At 41.3% G+C, this 22,339-nt stretch overlaps 1 protein-coding gene across 1 annotated transcript; it reads right to left on the reverse strand.

Moving 5' to 3' along the window:
- Positions 1-924: 924 nt before the first annotated feature.
- Positions 925-21,027, reverse strand: rps6ka5 (ribosomal protein S6 kinase, polypeptide 5). The gene is made up of 17 exons (XM_030391544.1): positions 20,702-21,027; positions 17,384-17,455; positions 16,968-17,186; positions 16,657-16,772; positions 16,451-16,552; positions 15,303-15,386; positions 15,058-15,161; positions 14,825-14,975; positions 14,475-14,636; positions 12,996-13,121; positions 12,004-12,137; positions 11,264-11,357; positions 10,218-10,388; positions 9,717-9,908; positions 7,753-7,912; positions 6,863-7,026; positions 925-6,526 (listed from the first exon to the last, which is right to left on the reverse strand). Exons 1-17 carry the CDS (start codon positions 20,769-20,771, stop codon positions 6,242-6,244), a joined length of 2,406 nt encoding a protein of 801 aa, XP_030247404.1. The 5' UTR covers positions 20,772-21,027; the 3' UTR covers positions 925-6,241.
- Positions 21,028-22,339: the final 1,312 nt, after the last annotated feature.

Genomic DNA, 22,339 nt, shown 5'->3' on the forward strand with positions numbered 1-22,339 from the left:
AGCCCATTAATTGATGAGTAGATCAAGATATCTGCTGGTGTTGTTTTTAGGATAGTAAAATGAGTTTATAAACAGGCAATGTAAAAAAAAAAAAAAATTGGATTTTTGAGAATATTTCCACAATTATTTGATATTTGACCGATCAAACAATTAATCAAATAACAGAGAAAGTTATGTAAAAATAAACCAATAAAGAAAATGCGCATTAGCTGCAGCCCTAGGGGAAAGGATGTGTAATATCAGATTTTTGTTTATTGCAACATAAATAAACAGCTCCATATTTTCTGAAATACGCCAAAGCCCTTATCATCTGAAATGAAGATTTCTTCACAGATGAAGTTGATGACACTAAACAGACGAAATCCACTGACACAAACAATCCTCATTTGCTATCACTTAACAAAAGATCAACAATTCCCTAATGACCCATATAACAGATATCCATTCAGCTCGTCTCCAGCTGGACACGTCCTATGTCTCACACACTGGCATCACTTTTTAAAGAGACTGGAAACCTTTCTTTTTTTTTAGGTCTACTGCATATGACTATCTTAATCAGAGCATAACAATAATATAACTTTTACAGTATTTTCTGTTCAAGACACAAGATCTTTGTTTGGTTATAGATATGCATTTAATTGACCCGGTACACAGACATAAATCTCTAGTCCTGCTAGACAACATGAAAAACCTCATTAAGAACCATACCTAACACAATTGACTCATCTATGAATACATCTTAAAGGCTGTTCATGCTGCACAGTCAACTGCTCTCCAAGTGGTACTTTATTAGACACTGCCATCTAGAGGCTGCCAGCCGGAATAAAAGCTTCCACAGCTCTCTTTACGTGCCTTTCACATTAAAAGTACCTCATATTTTCAGATATGAAAAGGTTTTGTACTTAATTAGCCATGATCAATAAATGAACAGGAAATCGTACATTTATTGTCCTTCTGACAACTCATACACACAAATCCAGGTATCACAAAATAGCTCCAGTAATGACGTAGATACAACTTGAAAATACAATGACGCCAAGGGGTCGTTAAAAGACTCATCATGGCCGGTTATCAGGTTATTAAATGTACAGATGTATACAGCCAGCAAGTAAAGCATTTATTGAAGCAAATCAAGGTGTTTTTTTTCATCCTCAGACTATCAATGGTGTGCCTAAAGACCTGAATGATGTTCACAGTGCCCTAAAAAAGCAGGTATGCACATGGTGTATTCCTTGCAGTACAAGTACTATCCGGTGTTGAGGTTCATATTTTAGCATCGTCTTAGAAATGTTGGACAAAAGCCACCAACACAGACCGACGGGTGGACAAGCTGAAACATCTGAAACCTGCACAAAGTCAAAAAAAGGACAGTTTTTCTTCTTTTACAAAACCAAAAAAAAAAAAAAGATCAATTGCATGATTAAAATAACATACAAGTGCAAAGTGTTGCCCTTAAAGCTTGATTGCGCGTTTTTGAAAACAGTTTTAATACTGACCAATCTCAAAAGGGATTCACTGCTACAGTACTTTTTGATACGCTTCAGTCACAACATGACAAGGATATGACAGGAATCAATAAAAAAAAAAAAACACTGACAGGAACCGAGCAGTAGCACATGCATGATGGTGAGAATGCGGATGATGATGATGATGATGATGCCTTAAGTTGCAGGTTGGCATGAGCACTGAATGACATCCCTTGTGACAACTTGTGTGGGCGAAAAGCATCGACAAAAACAAAATGCTACAGCCTGTTCATTTGGCTTTAATCCCCGCTGACAACAGAGACAACCTTATAAATTCAAATAAAACACAAAGTCCCGGCTGTCGACATGCTTAAGTGTTTCTGAGAAGGACAACAGTGCCATTCTGTAGCTGATCATGTCCTTCTTTGGCAGGGGTATTGGTTTGGATCATTAAAGGGGCAGTTCACACAAATTCCAAAAACACATACAGCATTTTCTGACATTGAGTTCTATCTGGGTTTAATTTCATATGGCCCGGCCGTAGCATAATGATCAATGAGACAGCTGTTTGTGATGCTCCCAGTATGGAACAATTACATTTATACTGTATTTTACTGTAACACTGAACGTTTCATAATCCGCACACCACACTGTAAGCCGGGAACATATTTCTTAGGCTTTTTATAAATCTGCATGTAATTTAACAATATTCCTTTTTGTTAAACTGAACACTGTTTCTATTATTTATTTTTACATCTAAGACATTATGATCCTGGAATTGTTGATGTCCAGGTTGTTGCTCTATTTTCATAGTAGGTTTGGTTAACACTGACATACTACTTCCACAAGCTGGGTTTTTCAACCACCCACTCTCAATCATAGAAGTTGTTACTACAGTCTCAGGTTGGCGAAAGCTGTTTCACTTGTAGTTTTGCGAAAATTGTATAAAGGACTCCTCTGATTTAACTTACACTCCTAATACCATCATCTGAGTCTTGCCCGACTGTTTTAAAAATGACTAAAACCGATACTGTAAAGATGAACTCAAACGGCGACAGGTCAGAATGTGCCTATCGCAGCCTCGAGCAACTACAGAGTGTGCTACAGACATCTGGTCTTTCCAACACCTTGTAGTTCTGGCACAACCAACGCTGACTCAATTGACATCACTCAAGGCAACTTACCACACTTCACACAGCTCCCTCTGAAGCGCTCCCCGTTCAAGACCGGCCTCGTGCCCATTTGTAAACCAATTTGTTGGCTTGTTTTCCTCTTTAGCACAATTTCTACTTCTTAAAAGTGTCCCTCCCCTGGCAACCGCACAAGTGCTCCTGGTTGGCAAACACTGCTTTAGAGGATCACATTATTGCAGGTCATTGTGCGAAGCCACTTGTTTTTGCAGCGTCACCAGAGGTTTGGCCCCTTCAGCACCGCGGACAGCTCCGTATAATCCATACCGACCAAAGACAGACACAACAGCCACGGCATCTGTCCAACAACTGAACACAGATCAGAGAAAATACAATCACTTTCAGCTTTGGCACCCACATCTGTCACTAAAGCACACACTGTACGTGACAGAAGCACACAGGAAGACCGCAAGTCCAATCCTTTGACTCTAAAAACGCACAACAGCAGACACCGGTTTGTACAGTTAAAATCACGAGCCCTCTTATTCATGTTGCTAAAAGGTTAAAAGGTTTAGTTTATCATTTGGGAAGCCAAACAGAGGAAGCGCAGTAGGCAGAAAAAGGAACTTCCATTCAAATTTCAATCCACCCTACAAAATAGACAAAAGGATGCCAAATCAAAACCGGCCTCCTTCCCTCCATCTTCCTCACAGTAGCACACTGAATGCTGTTCATCAAAGGGGCAAGACCTAGTTTGAAAATCAGCCACAAAAGACGTTGGTTCTAAAGAAACCCTTTCCTGTGATACTCTGTTATTTTCCCTACAAACAAATGAGCTGGGTCCCACAGAGGCAGTGAGTGGAGTACGGTATTTTCTTTGGAACAAACAGCACTGCAGTACATCAGCTAATAGAGCCCGGCTCCCAGAGGGGAGCTCAATATAGGACACTTTTCCTCTTCCTCCACTTGAGCTATTAATACACCCAAACAAAAGAAAGGAGGCTTAATGAGGCAGCAACGGGGAACTCATGCGAACTAAGTTAGACAAGAGCTTTGTAGTGTTTAGCTCCAAGGATTCCAGCTTTTCATACACCAATGGATCAGACCCTTGTTATTTGTGGCCGATGCCATGAGACTAAAAGTACACTACAGTATATGTACATCAAGTTACGCCCTTCTAAGCGTTATGTTTGGACCCATTTGTGGAAGGTCTTTTCGAAATGGCAGAAAGAACACAACAGCAAAAAAGAGATGCATAGTTTCAAGCGTGATAATGTGCTGGATATGGATATTACAGATCATATGAAGAGTCTCTGAAGAAGCACACCGTACACAGTTACATAATCATCAGACACGTTCTACACAGAGTTCACCAGTTGGACATAAAACAAACAGAAACCGTGATATATGAAGCATTTCTTTGCATATTTGCATGAAAGGAAATATCTCATGCAGCTTAGAGCAGCTACCTTGAAGTTAATGCTTTGGTTCAGATTCAGAGTGCATTCAAATGGAAGAAGATGAAGGAGTGTATTTCAATGCACACAGTAGTCCAACGAAGAATTGGGAGAAACTGTTTCTAGTCATCTTCACATACTGAACACAAATAGTCCTGTACACACTGACACAATGTTTCAACTATTACCAAGGACACAGACTAACACATACCGCAGAAAAAAAACAATTCACAGAGCATGGCATTTACCTGCCTAACTATCCTGGCCAACGCCAGCATTGTAACATTAGAACATTACAATATTCAGGCTTTTGTAAAAAGGGGGTTTGGGTGTTTACATCAATCACACCTCAAATAGCAGAACTACAAAGACCCGAATCAAATCGGGGGGTGTTCGAAAATGTGCAAGTAAACAAACTCACATTAAATCAAGTAAGAATCTGCCAAGAAAAAGCCCATTAAAACAAATAAAAAGAAGAGGCTGATGTATTCAGTTTACATCATGCACTGGGAGACTACGTACGAACCAGATATCTGCCTCAAAATGAGAGCTGTCACACGGTGCAAAGATCACCGTTTCAGTCATGCAGTACAACATGGCAAATAGAGCAAGGGATGGTGTCAAAAGTTAAAGGAGTGTTTTTTTTTTTTAGGAACTTGACGTTTTCATAAAGGGTCGATTTTTTAAAAAATTTTTGCACTATATTGCATTAAAATAGTGTTAAATGTATCACCAGCCATGACCTGATTTAATGCATTTTTTGGCACATAAACCTTTCCATTTCAAAAATAATCTAATCTCATCTGGAGAGGATGCCACATAAAGCTGCCCTTTGGCATCTTGGATCTCTTGAACCACAAACTTCCTTACAGGTTCACCTTGAAACTAAGCTGATCCGAATTTTCCATTTGGGCCATTCTGCTCAATCCAATTGGTTGTAGCGACAATGAGACAATTAAGTCCTACACCACACAAGGCAAATCCGCTGCTGGGCTAAATATACTGACTTAAGGATCAGAGAATGTGGAACAGCAGCGATGCTGAGCCTTGAAGTAGTCATGCTCTCACATCAGAGGCAAAAATAAGTCTAAATATAGCTCTTCTTGTGGGGTCACATCCCCACAGGCAGCAGTACTCCCCATACAACAATAAATCAACAGATTTGGCTGAACATACTACATCCACATTTGGTTGTTCCTACAAAAAAGATGTTGCTTCTTTAATCCTTATAAACAAGGACATTTTTCTGACCGAGGGACACAGTTCAATCCAAAAAATTCACAAGCCTCCATAAATAATTCTGAACCCCTTAACCACCATTAAGCAGTAAGGGTGATAATCTCTTCTTGCCTAAAATAATCTTACATTATCTACATAACTGTGTCTCAGTAATTTACTTGAAGCACTGATGTCTGTACGATGATTACAAAGATGTATGAACAACCACCAGACTACATGGAAACAGTCTTTAGAGCTGATAGGGAAAAATACACATACACAAAATGTCTCTCTTTTTTTTTTTAAAAGACTCACTGTATCCATTATTTCTTTTCAGATCAGTCTGAACCATAAATAAGTTAACAATATAGCTTATCATAAATAAATTCAGTCTGTAAAATTCACATATATAAATACCCTGCTCCACCTTGCAGAGACTTCCCAGAAAAGAGAAGTGGACCCACGTAACGTTAACGCTGCTGCACGTTGTATTTCCTCTCTCCCTTTGACATAAAAATACAAAGGATCCATGGTGTAAACACTACGACTTTCCCTTTAAAACCTCAGGAGGCATGGACAAAGACAGATTGAGCTGTGATTTCATGATGAGACTAAGGATGTCTCTCCATTGTCTGTCTGGACCTGGGGCAGTGGGGCAGCCCTTTTCATTTTGGACACCGGTGACAACATCTTCCTGGTCCAGTCCCTGATTTATACAGTCTGTGTGTGAAAGTGAGAGAGAAAGAAAGGATAGGCTATTGCTAGTGATGATTTGATTGATATTGAGGTGACGGTTGCTGCTCCTGCTGCATGCTTGGTTTTGGAGACTTGCGGACGTCCATGCAATTGAGCCAGAGGCAGAGAGCTGCCAGGGACAGAGAGAAAGAGGAGAGCTGTCTCTACGCTGGTCCGAGCCATCCTGCTGTTCATGAAACTATCTGAATTCTCCCTTTTTTTTTCTCTCGCTGCCTCACTGTCCTTCTGAGAAGTCAAAGGCTGGGTGTGCCGGTTGGTTCTCAGAGTCTGTTCCCAGCGGCATGGGTGTGTTGACAGGTGTGCTGTTGGAGGGCTGCGGGTTGGTGTCGCAAGACTTCTCCTGAGACTGGGAGGAGGAGGAGGAAGAGTGGGTGCTCTCGCTGGAGCTGCTGCGGGTCTCTGTGCTGGTACTTGTCTTTTTCATCTTCCTCCTCTTGGCTAGTGGAGCCTTGTCCACCGTCTGCAGGCGGAAACCTTCCCGCTTACATTTGTTAAATGCCTGGGACAAAAAACAAAACAAAAAGGGGAATGGTGAGTCAGTCAGCAAGAATTCTCTCAATTATTGATCCAACAGTCCAAATCCAAAATGTGTACATTTACGATTTACTACTATAATTTACTATTAATATAAAATGAAGTGAAACCTCAAAACTGAGAGTCTGGAATTATGTCTAGTATTTTAGCTTGAAAAATTATTGAAGGAATTAATTGCTTATCAGAATAGTTAAGAGATTTTCTGTTGATGGCCTAACCAAACCTTCACAACAGGAACCCTAAAAGTCCCACATTCCTGACCTAAATTTGAAATAAGCATGCACTGCTGGTCACTTCGTACATTAAAGGTAGCTTTGACGTAAGTGTGGACGGAGGCGGTGGAGGAGCCGAGAATGTCTGGGGTCATGAGTGGGTTGGAGGACAGCTGGCTGTCGTCCTGCAGCCAGGCATTATAGCGTAGGCCACACATCTTAATCCGCTTGTTTGGGTCCACCGTCAGCAGCTCTGCAGGAAACGAGACACAGATAATTACCTTTAGCGCGCTTAATATGAGAGTGAGGAGGTGAGCCACAAAGAGGAAGTGATTTCTTCTTCAGGAAGCTCAGTCACTGCGGACACTGTGCGGTTGGCTGACTGACAGGTCTTTTGAAACAGAAACAAACTTTTTACACAAGAACTGAATCTCAAGTTTTGAATGCTTGATGCTGTTAAGAATCATTCACATCAGTTCCCATATGAACATCGAACCTGTATTTTCAATTACAATGAGATGAAAAACATGCAAAATGCTCAGTTATGATTAGTCACTCTATGAATCTTACACTGTCACAAGTATGATAACACATTACTTTAATTAACACCTTACTTTAATTATCCAATAATCTGCTGATTACTTTCAAAATGAATCGCTCGTTCTGAAAATTGTCCAAAAATGCTCATCACAATTTCCCAGAGCCAAAAAGCCACATCTTCAAATTACATCTTTTGTCAGACCAGCACATTTTTGACCAGTATCTTAGCCAATTCATATTAGATATGCACTGCAGGGAAACAATTTCATCTAAAGTCTTTTATCAGTAACAACATGACAACCTTTACTACCTGTAAACCACAGTCCCAACGTGACATGACATCTGCTCTTACATTTTGTCAATTAAAAAAATTCAACTTCTAGCAAATTTAAAGACATTGGATTTAACAACACATGAAATCAGTTGTTTCCATCCTCACCTTGTATAAGGTCCTTGGCCTGCTGGGACACATTTCTCCAGGCCTCGCCTTCAAACGAGAAGTCGCCCTGTTTGATTTTCTTCATGATCTCCTCAGCACTGGTGTGAGTCAGGCTCTTCTCCTGACACTGAAAAGGCACCTGGCCAGACAGCATGGTGTACTGCAAACACAGGGGCCACACACAAATTGCTGTTATTACACCGCAACAGTTTGAATGTCTAATTATCCACACTGAAAATGCCATGTGACTATCATGTTCCCTACAATGAGCTAGGGAAGTAAAGACATTGCTGTTAAAACATATCAACATGCTTTCGAAGTGCTCTTAACCTATCACGACTGTCCACATTTTTCCATTGTTATTCTGCATGTTGTTGACCAAGGTTAAACCAGCATTAAACAGAAGAGCAGTTTGTGCTCAGCTGAATGAACAGGATGCGCTCACCTTGGCCTGTTTATATCTGCACTCATATTTCCCATTAAAATGACAGTAGTCGGGAACAGTCCTTTTGGCGGTAGAGGATCTGTCGTGCCCCCTCCCTCCCTCCCTCCCTCCCTGTGTTGGCTCACTTGGCTTCCAGGGCATTGTGCACACGGCTTGTCAGTAGCCATTTCATCAAAACTCCATGAGGCACACTACTCCCATATCCCCCCAGGGGGCGACGGTGCAAAACAACACTTGCACAAGGGAGTTGGGGCTCTGTACGGATGACTGGTCGAGGACAGAAATCTCTCTCTCAACTCTCCCCCCCCGCCGCCCCCCGTGTGTGCCCTCTCCATCTCCTCTCTACCTCTCCTTTTAATTTTCCTCCTCTGTGCAGAAAAAGGTTGAATTAGGATGACATTTCCGCTGCCGGGAAGTACCGTCTCATGTGAGCGCGGCTTAACCAGCTCTGAGAGCCGGCCTGGTTGCTCTTCACTCCGTGGTTGAGCCCTAAACTGTGTCAGCTCACCACAGGATGCTGACAGCAGCAGCACAAACCATGAGAGGGAGTTGAATATCATGCAAAACAGATGAAATAGAACATGCACACACATGCATACATATGTGTGCACACTGACATGTGAAAACCCCCTTTATACACACACAGCGACACACAAACACATTCTGAAAGCCCAAATCAGTTAAAATAACAGTTGATTGCTTAATCAGAACGGCCTGCAGCAAATTTTGAATCCATAAACTCAATAACATCAACAAATCAACACTGTGTAGAGCTCATGATTAAACATTTGGTTTGAGAAATGCTCCAGTTAACTGTATTATGAAAAACAACTCTAAAGTGGAGCTTGGAGCTGTGGATTTTGGAAGAGATTTTTAAAAATCATAAATTTATAATCAGGTCACTTTCCTGGAGCATTGTGGGAAGCGAGGGATATACTCTTAATGCGACTGTACAGGCACAAAAAATTATGCTCCTGAATAGGGCTAATCAATGATCTGTTATTCGGTCCTATTCCTGACTGAGTGGCATAAATATCATGAAACCAAAAACTTTATTTTGATGTCAGGAAATATTCTGCGAGAATCCTCAGTTACTTTCGACCGGAGGATATCAAATAATAAATAGCACCAAGTAAACATTGGTTGCTTACTGGGTTCAAGGGTCAAAACTCTCTGATAATGTTAGTTGAATTAAGTCATGATGCATAATGTACTTTTTTTTTTAGATGCACTGGCTTTATCATGTGAATTTATATGCGAATCATGCATTATTTTTATGTATGTTATAAATTCTAAAATTTGAAAACACTCACACAAGTATTCACAATTTCAAAAGCTGTTATCAGCTTCGTTTCTGTTCTGTTTACAATTCCTGTTTGGCTGTTACCCTAACCCTAAAATAACACATCTGGAGAAGTGCTAAGATAACAGGCTGCTCACATGTATCTTTACTCTAAGGATAATGTTAAGTTGAATAATGAATGATTCTCCATGAGTCAGTCGTCCCACTCCCACTCACCAGAATGACCCCCAGACTCCACAGGTCGCAGGACTCATCGTAGCCGTCGTATTTGAGTATCTCTGGCGCTGCGTACTGCAGCGTGAAGCAGGGAGTCTTCAGGAGCTGATTGTCTGGCGGTTTGAGGCGAGCAAAGCCAAAGTCTATGATTTTTATCTCGGAGTTCTCACTCTCGTCGGTGAAGAGCAGGTTCTACAAAGCAATTCAAGACACGGACAGCAATCATTTCTTTCTGCTCTGCAAAACTGGTCCACTCGAGAGCTCGCCAAATTGGACATCAAGACTTGTCTGACCAGGCACTTTTGACCCATGTTAGGGTCAAACAATTTTACTCTTGTTGTGCAGAAGATTGCACAGTCAGAATGACAATACGACGGATCACACTAAGATCAGAAAAACACAGTAATTCAGTTTGAAAAGCGTATGATCCTTTGGTCTGTATTCATCACAAAGACTGTGCTCAGAGAGAAAAGAATTTCTTGCTGAGTGTACGTCCAATACCTCCGGTTTAAGGTCTCTGTGCACCACTCCTACGTCGTGCATGTGACTGACTGCCGACACCAGTTTTCTCATGATGCGACTGGCCTCAGTTTCGCTGAAATGCTGCTTTCTGCGGATCCTCTCCAGCAGCTCCCCTCCACCGAGCAGCTCCAGGACCAGGTACGTGTGGAGCTACAACAGACACGCACACAGTATATTTACACTTCTCACTGTTATACCCATTTCTAACCATTATTCTTTAAGCTATAAGTTTTGCAGTTAAACAAATACTGAAAAGTGTTTGCTACTGCTTTCACAGCTTGAACTGCAAGATGAAAACAACTGGAGGTTAACATGTAAAATGGTGGATGAGAATTCTGTTGCATAATTAATATGACAAAAACGTCCCTGATCCCATGATGGTGAGATCAAACCATAATGGTATTGAGGAAAAGTGAAAGGGGCAAAACAAATTGGGAAGGGAATAATGTGTCTGGGCAGCGGGGTAGAGTTTCTCATTAGTGCTGGGTCTGTGGAACAAAGGCAGGACTCGGCTGAGGAGAGGCGAGGCAGCACTGCTTTGATCTGGGTCACAGGCCTCTGAGGTACAGTAATAACCCCACTGAGCTCATCAGGACTAAAGTGGTGCTCCTAGGCTTGAAGGACCGGGGCTAATGAACCTGTACACAGTCAGCCACACGGGCACACCTTCCAAATAACCGAGGTAAGCTTCAGTTGGAACACACGCACACTTAGTTTGGTTTGAGAGCGCGGCTCGATTAGCAACACAAGTAAATCTGGTTTTTTTTATTCAGTGTTGCAAAATGGATGTTTGCCCAGCTGCAGTTTGAAAACACGTCTGGTGTGAAATATCAAGCACAAAGAGAGATGTTTATGGGACAATACATGAAGAGACAGAGACAGACCTCGAGGGCTTCAAGCTTCCCCATTAATCTGCCCCGTTCCAGTTCCAGGACTTAATAAGGCTGCAGTCCCCACAGGCTCCTCAGAGAGCCATGCAAAACAGAATTTATGGTGGCAAATGTAATCGCTGCAGTCAGCCTTACCTGGTCATGGTAAATTTCATGAAGCTTGACTATGTTAGGGTGGCCATCACAGAGCTTCAGGGCTGCTATTTCCCGCTGAGTCTGTGCCTCCATCCTGCAGTAAACACAAGCAGGAAGCCAGATAACTGTCACGAAATACTAAATGAATACACACATACACAGCAGGGTGATAAAAAGGACCTTTCAGAGGGCAGTTTTTGCATTTTTGAGCAGGTTTTGTCAGTTTTTTTCACTCAGTATGGTAATGAATGGCGCAAACTGCATTACAATTTAGTTAAATTAACATGCCTGTCTGAATTTCAGGAACATGTGTTTGTATCAGATTGCCCCAGCGAGGGTTTCTCCTTTTACAGTCATGATACTTGTTGTGTAGGACTGCAGTCAACACACAAGATCAAAGCTTGTTTTGTAGCAGCTGCCAGCAAATACAACCAGGTTTGTGAGCTGAGATGTATTTACATTTATTTAACTCTCATCACGCAACGTTGCACAGAGTAATAGAGCAAATAAAATCAGAGAAATTATGTAATCAAGTCATGTTATGACATAATTTTGCATTCACAAGATTAACAGAACATTTCTCATCTCATTCTTTTATGGGACTGTGTTGAGGGCTGGCTGAAAGCAGTCCAGGTTCTGCCAGCGAGAGGAGGAGAGCCAACGACTGATTTATCTAGTGACACAATAAACATCACGCAGCCGAAATTCAACTGGGCTGACAAAAACATCTGAGCTTGTACCTCTTGCTGACAATCTTGACTGCGTATTTCTGTCCAGTCTTCTTGTGTGTGCAGCGTCTGCAGATAGAGAAGCTGCCCTCTCCCAGAGCGCTGTCCCTCAAGTCCATCTCATAACTCATATAGAAAGGTGAGTCCTGCAGGGGGGAGTAGCATATCAAAACAACATGTTTGATCAAGTGTCTAGTAATTGCATGAACTTAAAGCTTTTAGGTTTGAGAAGAAGTGGACATAACATTTATTAAAGTATTTTGTGTTTTAAAATAAATCATGCAAAATGTTTTAAAGTAACATTGGTCTGAAAAATACTGGAACTGCTGCTACTTGGCTTACATTACATGTTCTGGGTACACCTTTCTTTACATTTCATGTTATGTCTCAAATTATTATTCTTGTTTTTTTATATAATACATTTTTGTTTTATTAAATACATCAGTGAAGAGAGATATGCAGAAGTCCATGAAATCCATTGTATGAGGAAGCCAGTAAACCTCTCTAGTTATGCAACTTTCATTTTCATAAAAAAAGAGAAGCATGTAAGTGGCAGATGTGGCAACATAAAACTAAGGGGTGGAAAAAAAATTCTACATTTTCCAGATGAGAGTTAAGATATTCAAAATGACTGCAAGACAAGACCGACTATTAGGTACCTTCCAGATTGTAATAGCACAGTGGAGTGGCTTTTATTCGAGCCCGTGTCGGCCTGACTGCTCAGCTTAAACTTCCCCTTTCTCTAGTGTGTAAGCAGCATCAAAATCATTACACAATCTCTACATTAGTAGCACTGCTGCCCTTTTAAAAAGCATTTTGTTGCACAGATACAAAACACAAACAGGCTCATGTCTGAAAACTGAATCTGAGTCCAATGAAACAAGTACAGTAGGAAAAAAAAGATCCAGTGGAATGGAGAGGAGGGAAGAAGTCTCATCTGTCTGTGACAGCAGCCATTAGCTTAAGTGTGTTTGTACAGGGGGATCCAAGTCCATTCATCTTACCTTCATCATGGCGCTGCGGGCCACCGCAGCAGAGCCTGGCCTCTCAGAGCCCCCACACAGCTGGACATGGTCGTCCATCACCACATTCCTCTTGAACAGGATGGAGGGGGCCATGAAAGAGTATCCCTGCACACAGAAACACGTGAACTCTAGGTGTGTATATCTTTCAAAGACATAAAGTGAGCAGTGGTCTGTATGGATAGAGGGAAAAGAAACATCGTTTGCTGACTAAAAAAAGACTGCGGCATTAAAACTTGCTGATTGCATTGCTTATTTTCTATGTTACTGGAATTTATAGACACTTTTTTTTTATATATTTCCAAATTTGCTATAAAACTTGGAATTGGATTTTTCTTCAAATGTCCCACCAGCCTGTCAGCTCCACAATAAACTCAATTTGATCATTTGTGAGTGACAGTGGCTGTCCAGCTGTTCCTATTGTTAGACCTGTCATTGTGGAGCGTTGCCTGCTTAATTCCAGCTGTGGGGAGCCCAGAGCTTTGAGCTGGCATTAATCTCTCTTTCCCTTTTTCACCGACGCACACACAGCTGTGTGGTATGTAGTGACAGCCATGGATGGACGGAAGGATGGATGTTGAATGAATGAGATGCCCTAAATTGCCGGGCTTGAATATTTGATTGCTCTGCTGTGAAATTACATCTTGGCACTCTTAATACAATTTTAATTTTGTTTTGTGAGGCACGGTGGGGGAGCAAGTGCACGGTTTAAAATTGGGATTGCTGTCGTTATCTCAGAGATTGCTAGGCTTGCAAATTATAAAGACCACAAAATTTCAGACTATGTGAATGGCAGCTGAGAGCGAAAAAAGCCAAGATGAAGTTGGCAATCAAAGACTGAAGGCGTAACCGAGACAGACGTGGTGATGCTCTCAAAGTGTAACCTTTTATTCCATGAGAGAAGCCCGTTAATGGATCTATTGATCTACCGAGCTCAAGCATCCAGAAGGCAATCAGAGTTGAAATTTCATGCAATACATCAGACAGCCATCAGCTGGCACCGAGTTGTGGGCCATATTATGGTTCAAAGCTACATCAAAAATAGTCATTCACATCTGTTACTTCAATAAGAGCTGCATATGGCAGCAATTACTTCAATAAAAGGCTCTTTAGTCAATTTGAATACCAGTGCACACAGACAGACTCATGTTGACTTACAGCAACCTTTTGAGGACATTCAAAACTTCACTTGATTACTTCGATTGCTGTGGAGTATGTCAAATATAGTCGCAGACAAAAGCGCATAATGTATAATGCGATTTTTCATCCGTGTCAACATTTCACACTGCCTGCAACCAAAGCCCAGACAAACATCAGCACAAAGCACATGCAAATAGAAATGCCGTCCTGTGCAATGACCTGCAAGGAGCACAAAGGAATGTTCCTGCCTGTAAACAACAAAAACATGAGTCACAACAAAAAAGCAGTCTGGCTGTGTAACATCCTTCAACGCCCTCCCACCTGGAAGATGCGGTCGCAGTTTTGAGGCAGAGCTGCAGGGGAGTAGGTGGGGTCCATCTCTGTAAACTCGTCGGCAAAGTTGCTGACATCCAGCTCGTCTCGGATCACCGGCTTGAACGGGGCAGGCACCTTCTTAGCCGCCAGGTCCTCCCAGTTAATTTTCTACAGCAAGTTTAAACGAAGACAAACACTGTGGTTCATTCCCATCCTTATCAACAAAGCTTACACAAGCACTCAGTTTCCCTAAATGCTGCCCACTCAAAGCAGTCCAATTATGTATAGTAAAACCCATCCTGCCATTTAGCTTTTCTAAATATTGTGGAAGAGTCGAGACAGGCAATGAGATCCACCTGGTAAAACGGGTGCTTTTTTACATTCTCCGCTCCGTTAGGACCCGAGCCCAATCTCTTCTTTGGATCTTTGATGAGGAGCCGCTGGATCACATCTTTGGCCAGTGGTCCCATATCTTTGGGGAAAGGAGGGTCCTTTTTTAAAATCCTCCTGTGGTGTGTGAGACAGATATGGTCAGTGTTGTACAGAGATTACAACTGAAGGTCAGCTGAAAACTGTGGATGATCCATACTTGGCTATGTCTGTGTGTGAGTTCTCATCTCCGTCGACAGTGAAGGGTGATCCACCAGTTAGAAGCTCGTACATCAACACGCCGAGGCTCCACCAATCCACCGCCTGTAATGCATGAAAGTATTTACTCACGACTAAAAGAGAAATCTCATAGAGCATGCACATTCAGGAATACAGAGGAAGAGACTATGGAGTGCTTGAGCTAATCAAACAGATGACAGCATAAAACATAAAACCACAAATTACCTTGTCATGTCCAGACTCTCCGCCTTCCACGATTTCTGGAGCCATATATTCAATTGTGCCACAGACAGAAAATGCCCTTTCCATCTGTTTACAAAAAGAAATTGCAAATGTATCAGTAGACACATTTTAGAATCCAAATATATTAAAAATACAAATGATCTTAGTCTCCTCTGTGTTGTAAAATGCCTGTTAGTGTTTCTCTAGAACATGTAAAGGTTCCCTGTGGACTTTGTGACCTCTGATAGCGCTTTAAGTAGTTTTTATTTGAGTGTGTTCACATTTTTTGTTTGTCTCGTGCACATGCACAAGCACACAGATTTCTAGGCATTATTTATTAAAAGCTTAACTCTCTAAAACTCTAATCTGCTTCATCGGGACTGTGCAGGTGTGGCTGGATCAAATTTGATTTGACAATGGCCTGGAACCATAATCAAACAGCCTCACAAATGTCATCAGATTTTGATTAAATGTTGCTAAAATCTGGAAGTCCGTCATATCAGCTTTTTCTAACTGAGCCTGCCCACATCAAAGCAGCAAAGAGAGCTCGTAGGATGATTTCTCTGGTGTGAAATAAACAAAACGATTATTACTCTGGCAGAAAATTGCGTTTTCAAGTATGACCCCATTACTCACAGAAAAACAGCTTATTATGAAAATAGTTTTTGTGGGCATTTAAGGGAAAAGCTAAACAACCTATATGTTATATAGGTTATATAAGCCAGTTTTGATTCAAATTTTGAATTTAGGTGGACTTTTGGATTTTTGATAAGGGAAAATGCGTCAAGCCATATAAATTAAGCATTGTGGTGCCACAGAGATGTCAAATCATATTCTATAGCGTTAGGGTTAGGATAAATTCACACAAAAAATTAAAATTCAGTTATTTTACCATCAATTGGATTAAGTGAATGCTAATGCTTATAGTTTAGCAGCTATAGTGTGGTGACTTTTCAAATCAGTCTGGTATCCGGAGACTTGGATTACATGAGCTGAGCTGTATTACATATTACATTTTTTGTAAACGTTTATAAAAAGTCCCCATCTGCTTCAGTTTCTTAATATTATGTTGCAACACTGTTTTGCTGTGAAGCAATTTTAAATTTCGGGTGAATTTATTCTTTAACACAAATTCTTGACACATACTTTACCTGATCAAATTCTTTACTGAGGCCAAAGTCTGTGAGAACTATATGACCACTTGAATCCAAGAGAATATTCTCTAGTTTGAGGTCCCGATAGACAACCCCAAGCTGCATGAAAAAACGACAGAGGGCAAAGTGAAACACGAAACATGTAAACAGCAACAGACGACTCCTGAAAGCACAAGAGGCCTTGATTGTGTAGGATCTGTTACCTTGTGTAGATGCTCTAATGCCAACGCAATCTCTCCGCTGTACAAGGCTACTTCTTGCTCCTTAAATCGCACTCTTTGCACCAGATGTGTGAATAGCTCCCCACCATTTACATAATCTAGAATGGAAGGTATAATGCACGTCAGGTTTCATCCAAAATGATATAATGTGACTGTTTTTTCTACATTAAGTTCGGGAAAACCTCTGACTGTATTAAAGACAATCATTAACCTTTTGTTTTGCTTGTATAAACATAACACAAAAGTGTCAATCTGCAGTGCAAGGCAGGCAGTTTCATTTAAAACATCCTAACCGAGTATCAGGTGCAATTTGGTATCCGTCTGGAAGGCGTAGTGAAGTGTGACGAGGAACGGAGACTGGCGAATGTGCTCCAGCACTTGCCGCTCCGTCCGTGTGTGCTCAGCCGTCTTTGCCTTTTGTACAATAGTGGCCTTCTTCAAAACCTTCATGGCATACAGCTTCCCCGCATCATGGCCACTCACTTTCCTCACCAGGAACACCTTTCCGTATGCTGGTGGTTAAAATAAACAAACACCAGAGAGCAAAGTTCAGTGTAGGGCATAGGCTCAAACACAAATGCCTGGCATAACATCATCAAATCATTCCAAAAACACACAATATCAGATGCCAGACTGACATGTTAACTATCATCTAAACGTCTTGTTCTGAACAACACAGAGAGAGACTAACGTTAAAGGCTTTACTCACCTCCTGTGCCCAGCACCTTTAAAAGCTCAAAGTTTTCAATGCCCACCCTCTCCACATGGCCCGTCAGGTTGGCTGAAGTCAGAGCAGACATCAAATATTACAAGGGAATCAACCACTCAATTCCACTCAAATGAAAAAGCAGTGACGAACAAAAACAACAAACATCATGTTACAGGAGATCCATGTATTCCCTTAAAGTTCACCATGTGAACATATTCTTATTTTTCAGTAGCTAGGCCTTAAAAAGAAGAAGGGAAGAATTCTTTCCAGATGAGGTATTTTTCCACAGAGGCTTATCTGGAGCATGGGAAAATGTATGTTTTTATTCACTTCTGACGGCTCTACTGTTTGTGCTTGCAATTGCTTTTTGCAGGTGCATTATTAATCTCCAACCTACCCAAGATCGGTGCCACATTACTGGAGACAACTCATCTGAGAATTAACACGACCTACAAGCCATTCACTAATAATGGCAAAATACTGTGTACTTAAACCATGAATGCAGATTGTAGTATACAGTGATTTCAAAATGTACTTTATGTTAAATATATTATCCTGGTCCTTCTACACAACGTACCAGAAGGTGACACTTCAAATTAACCAGCCTCTTGTTAAAATTGGTGCAGACATTCTCAATGCCAAAGTTGGCCGACCATAGGTTCAATAAGGGCTGCCACACGTTTCTAGTGCTAAAAATGATAGAATATGTATTATTTTGTATTTATTCAAATAATGTTAATGTCATAATATTGATTTTAAGGTCACATGCTCTTTAAATACAGAGATCTCTTAGGTATAATCATTTCTCACAATCTAAGCTTGGAGGCAGAGTGACACTTTGCACAGGATGTCAGTAAAATGAGACGACGTGGCAGTATTGTGTAATTTGCATCTTAAATCAATAGGGGTTTGCTTTGGCCTGTGGCCCAACATTAAATTTAAGTTTGGCCCTATCAGGGAAAAAGTTTGGGTACCCCTAGTCTATTTAATAATGTTAATACAGCCAAGTGGTAAATACAATACAGGTCAGCTGTTTTTAGCTGTAGATGACAAAAACTGCAGCCCTTGCATGGAAACCATACGGCATACTTCATCACCTTGCAGGCTTCTATAGTTTATGTTTTGTAGTTTGTGCCCAAGTCATAAATAATGTATTCTTGCATTCCAGTTTGACACAAAGAGACCCAGAGCTGTGATGCTTTGAGACCAATGAATTTGAAAAGGCTGGATTTTAAAATGGAGAATCAGCGATTTAAAATACAGTTAGGAAAATCTTGCTGTTGGTTAAATGAACGCAGAGCCACAGCAGCAGACTTGAAGCACTGGTCCTCTTGCAAAAGTGGATTTGTTTAAAATGTACAAATACAGCAGATGTAACACATGCATCATCAGTAAATGTCCTTTATGTTAACCAGTATACTTCTAAACCTCCCTGTCAGACGTACAAAATAATCTTCCATGCAACTGCAAGCAAATTTCTTACATTAGCTAGCAATAGCTCATTATTTCCCATCAAACATCTTCAGTGAATTCAGCTCACATCGTCAGTGACTCCTCGTGTCTATCTAAATCACGGTGTCTCAGCACAGCTGACTGAGCATAGCATGATGATAGATGTGCATGTCCATTGTAGTGAGTACATTCCTTCTGTCTCCCACTCTGAAAATAGGCTACTGAGCAATTAAAACGGCTCATTTGATTCTTTTCTGCTGCTTCTCCTCCGACACGCGAGAAAAAATGCGAGCGCAACTATTAGGCACTTAGGGTGCACACTGTGTCATTTCGAGGCAACAATGCCGTCCTTCAAATCTGAGGTCAGGGGTTCAGGTTGCATAACACCCCCGCCAAGGCCAAGTTTGATTTCTGTGTGTTTATTAATAGACTGACAGAAGTGTCCAGCCAGATGATGCCTCACTGCAAGACAAGAGGAATCTCTTTGGCCTGCATGTCCCTCAAAATGACAAGCTATTTTTGGTCGGTTTCCTGAGTGATGAATCTGAAAATCCAACATTTGATTACTACTATCTGCATCAGCATCGACACAGCCATTAAGATTAGGACAGGAAGGAACAATGACCAATTCTGTATTGACTTTGCACGACTGCACATTTACAAGAATAGTTTTTTTAGTAATAAAAAACTGGCCTGGCCTTTTGCACCTTTTAAATGCCATGTTGTTTCCACTGGGTCAAATACTACAGGAAGGGGTCAGAAGCAGGGTTAAGTGGATACAGCAGCTGATATGCTGTTTGACATATAATACAAAGCAAAAAGCAGTGACAACTAGAATGACTGCATATTTAGGGCAGGGCAGTAAATGGGGGTGCAGCATAGTCATGTTGCAGCCTGAACAGCAGCACTGTGTCATTATAAACCAGTTGTAGCTGACGAAGAGTCAAACTTCATTCAGCAGCCCTCGGTGTTAAATCAGCAGACATGCAACTCTTTACACTGAACATTATGATTGAGACTTTGCCACCGGAGTCTCAATCACAATGATTTGGGAACTGTAACAGTAAAAAAAATTGCCTGGATTTCCTTCCTCTTGATCCTTTTGGAGTCACGTTTTGAGGTGCAGCTGGTTTGTGTCAACACTACTTCCATTGCACACAAAAAAACAACAAAGCCAGCAGGATTCAATATAACCGTCACAGTTTTACCTTGAGGGTGTTGTTGAATGGTGTGAACGAGGCCGGCAAGGAGTGCGAGTAATTTACTTGTCAAGCATGATTACATGAACCAAGGGTGCTCGGTGTAAGTTATAACGTGCAGAATGAAACCTGAAAGCTAACTCGTGTGATCTGACAGCACTGCAGCTGTGTCTGCTCTTCCTTGGTTAAGGAGAAGTTAGCGGTGCGACCGCCAACAAATCCGGGCAAAAACAGGAAAACCAACTCGTTTAGTTATTGATGTCACGTCAAGGCGTCGACAATTGCATAAACTTGCACAACAACCCATGTCGATGGTCAAATTTGGCATTGTTACACGTTAACAACTAGCTTAAGCTAATGTTATTAACGTTAGCTGGGTTGACCACGGTTATTAAGAAGCATTTGGCTAACGCTGGTAAAATGGTTAGGTAACGATAGTTTGCGTGAGTTAATAAGGACAGTCAGCCCCAACATTAGCCTTCCTCTGCCATTTTTGGACTTGAGCCACGTTAACATTGATGTTAGCGCTCACTACAAATGCCCACTGACAGTGACAGTTGCCTCTTCCAAGCTAGGCAGCTAACATTCCTGCAAGGCACGTGTCTCGTCAAGACAAATGGCAAATGAAATGGACTGCATTAAAAGTTCCAGCTTGCTGCTAACTTACCGTTTTTCAGCTCATGTTTCACAGTAAAGAGGTCACCTTCTCTGGAAGATCCCTCCATCGGGGATGGCATCGTAATTTCGTGCTCCACTTATGGTCAAAGATGCTCCTCAGACAAGGCTACGTTCGACCCCGTGGGCTAGTTTACGGTATTAACATGCAGAAACGGAATTATTGAGCAAGGTAATCAAACGCCTGCTAGTTACGCGCCAAAGTTAACAGATAAATCGGCAGTGCGATGCCACTAAACGTAGCAGCAGGCAAGCCCAAAGGAAACACTTGCTTCGTCCAGTACACCAACACAGCCACTACCTTCGCAACCAGACAGTCCCTCGTCGCTGATTGGGGTTGCTATGAGAGAATCTGACACCTGATTGGATCGTTCCGCGCTCGCGACACATGATTCCGCCTTCCTCAAAAGACTGATGCTGCCTTCAAATGTCCCTCGTACACGCGAAGTCAAAGGTCAGAAGTGTAAACATTAAAGTGCGATCGATCGCAATGAAAATACGCTCCTGCGTTCAGAATGGAATAGTAAAGATGATAGAATTTTGCTTTTGTGGGTTACTACTGCACAATTCTGCAGCACTGTTTGAGTTATTCCGTTTTATAGCAATTACTTTATATACTGCACCACATTTACTTGAAAGACATAGTTGCTTGTTTAAACATCAAGAATTTCCCAAACATACTATGTGATCATCTTGTTTAATGTGATGCTTACGATGCGTTTATTACTGATTAAACAGAGCTGCAATCTATAATAATTATCTGATAAAATAGCCCTCATATAGGCCCAAACCTGCTACTTCTACTTAGGCAAATGATCTCAGGATCTCCCCCACCACTATGCCAGCATTATTCAGTTAATGGGACAGCTTGGCTGTTAACCCTGGAGCATTTACTGTCATTGTAAGGTTTAATTACTTTTATGAAGAGCCTTTACATTTTACAGCAGCAATTGAGAGAATCTAGTTTTGCCACAGTGAAAGCAGATAGTGGTACGAAACAGTCAGCTATTCGGCAAGACAGAGACGGTATATCTTGAAAATGATCAGTTCTTGTTAGTTGTGGTAAATAATTTCTGAGGCACTAAAGATAAAGATCCTAAATTGCAGTGAATTTGCTTCATTAATGTTCAGCTTGTACTTTCATTTGAGGCAACATTGAAATGGTTTAATTTTGCAGAGACCGGCTATGAAGAACATGCAGACTAATGCAACTACCTACAGGAGCTTTGTGATTATTATTTCACATGTCATTATCCCTGTCCATCTCAAAACCTGGAGTAAAACCCCAAAAGACACTCAGCATGAAATCAGCTACAGTGCACCCTGTGTAAATGTGTGGGAGCCATTTTCCCAACGTTAAGTCGATGTTAATGTAGTTCACCAATTTGTACACAAGGTGTCACCTTTGAGCTGTGATCGATATCAGATACAGGCAAGAGCTGTCACTCAGCTGTGAACAGGTTTTGACAGTCACACTGGGCTACAGTGAAGTTTTAGTGAACACCTTGGTTTATGGTAAAAAAGAAATAAAAAAAAAAAATCATGGACTGCTGTAATCCAGATCCCTGTGCAGTGAGCCATAAATACACCAAGAAAACAGAAGAGGGAATGTTTGGAATGGGTTTATTTT

Source organism: Sparus aurata, chromosome 16 (assembly GCF_900880675.1).
Source record: "Sparus aurata chromosome 16, fSpaAur1.1, whole genome shotgun sequence".
In the NCBI taxonomy this organism is placed as follows: domain Eukaryota; kingdom Metazoa; phylum Chordata; class Actinopteri; order Spariformes; family Sparidae; genus Sparus; species Sparus aurata.

Coding starts and splice junctions, on each gene's coding strand:
- rps6ka5 (XM_030391544.1), bottom strand. CDS start 20,771: ATGCCATCCCCGATGGAGGGATCTTCCAGAGAAGGTGACCTCTTTACT. Junction 15,162..15,302: donor GAGAGTCTGGACATGACAAG/GTAATTTGTGGT, acceptor CATGCATTACAG/GCGGTGGATTGGTGGAGCCT. Junction 12,138..12,995: donor CCCGCAGCGCCATGATGAAG/GTAAGATGAATG, acceptor TCCCCCCTGCAG/GACTCACCTTTCTATATGAG.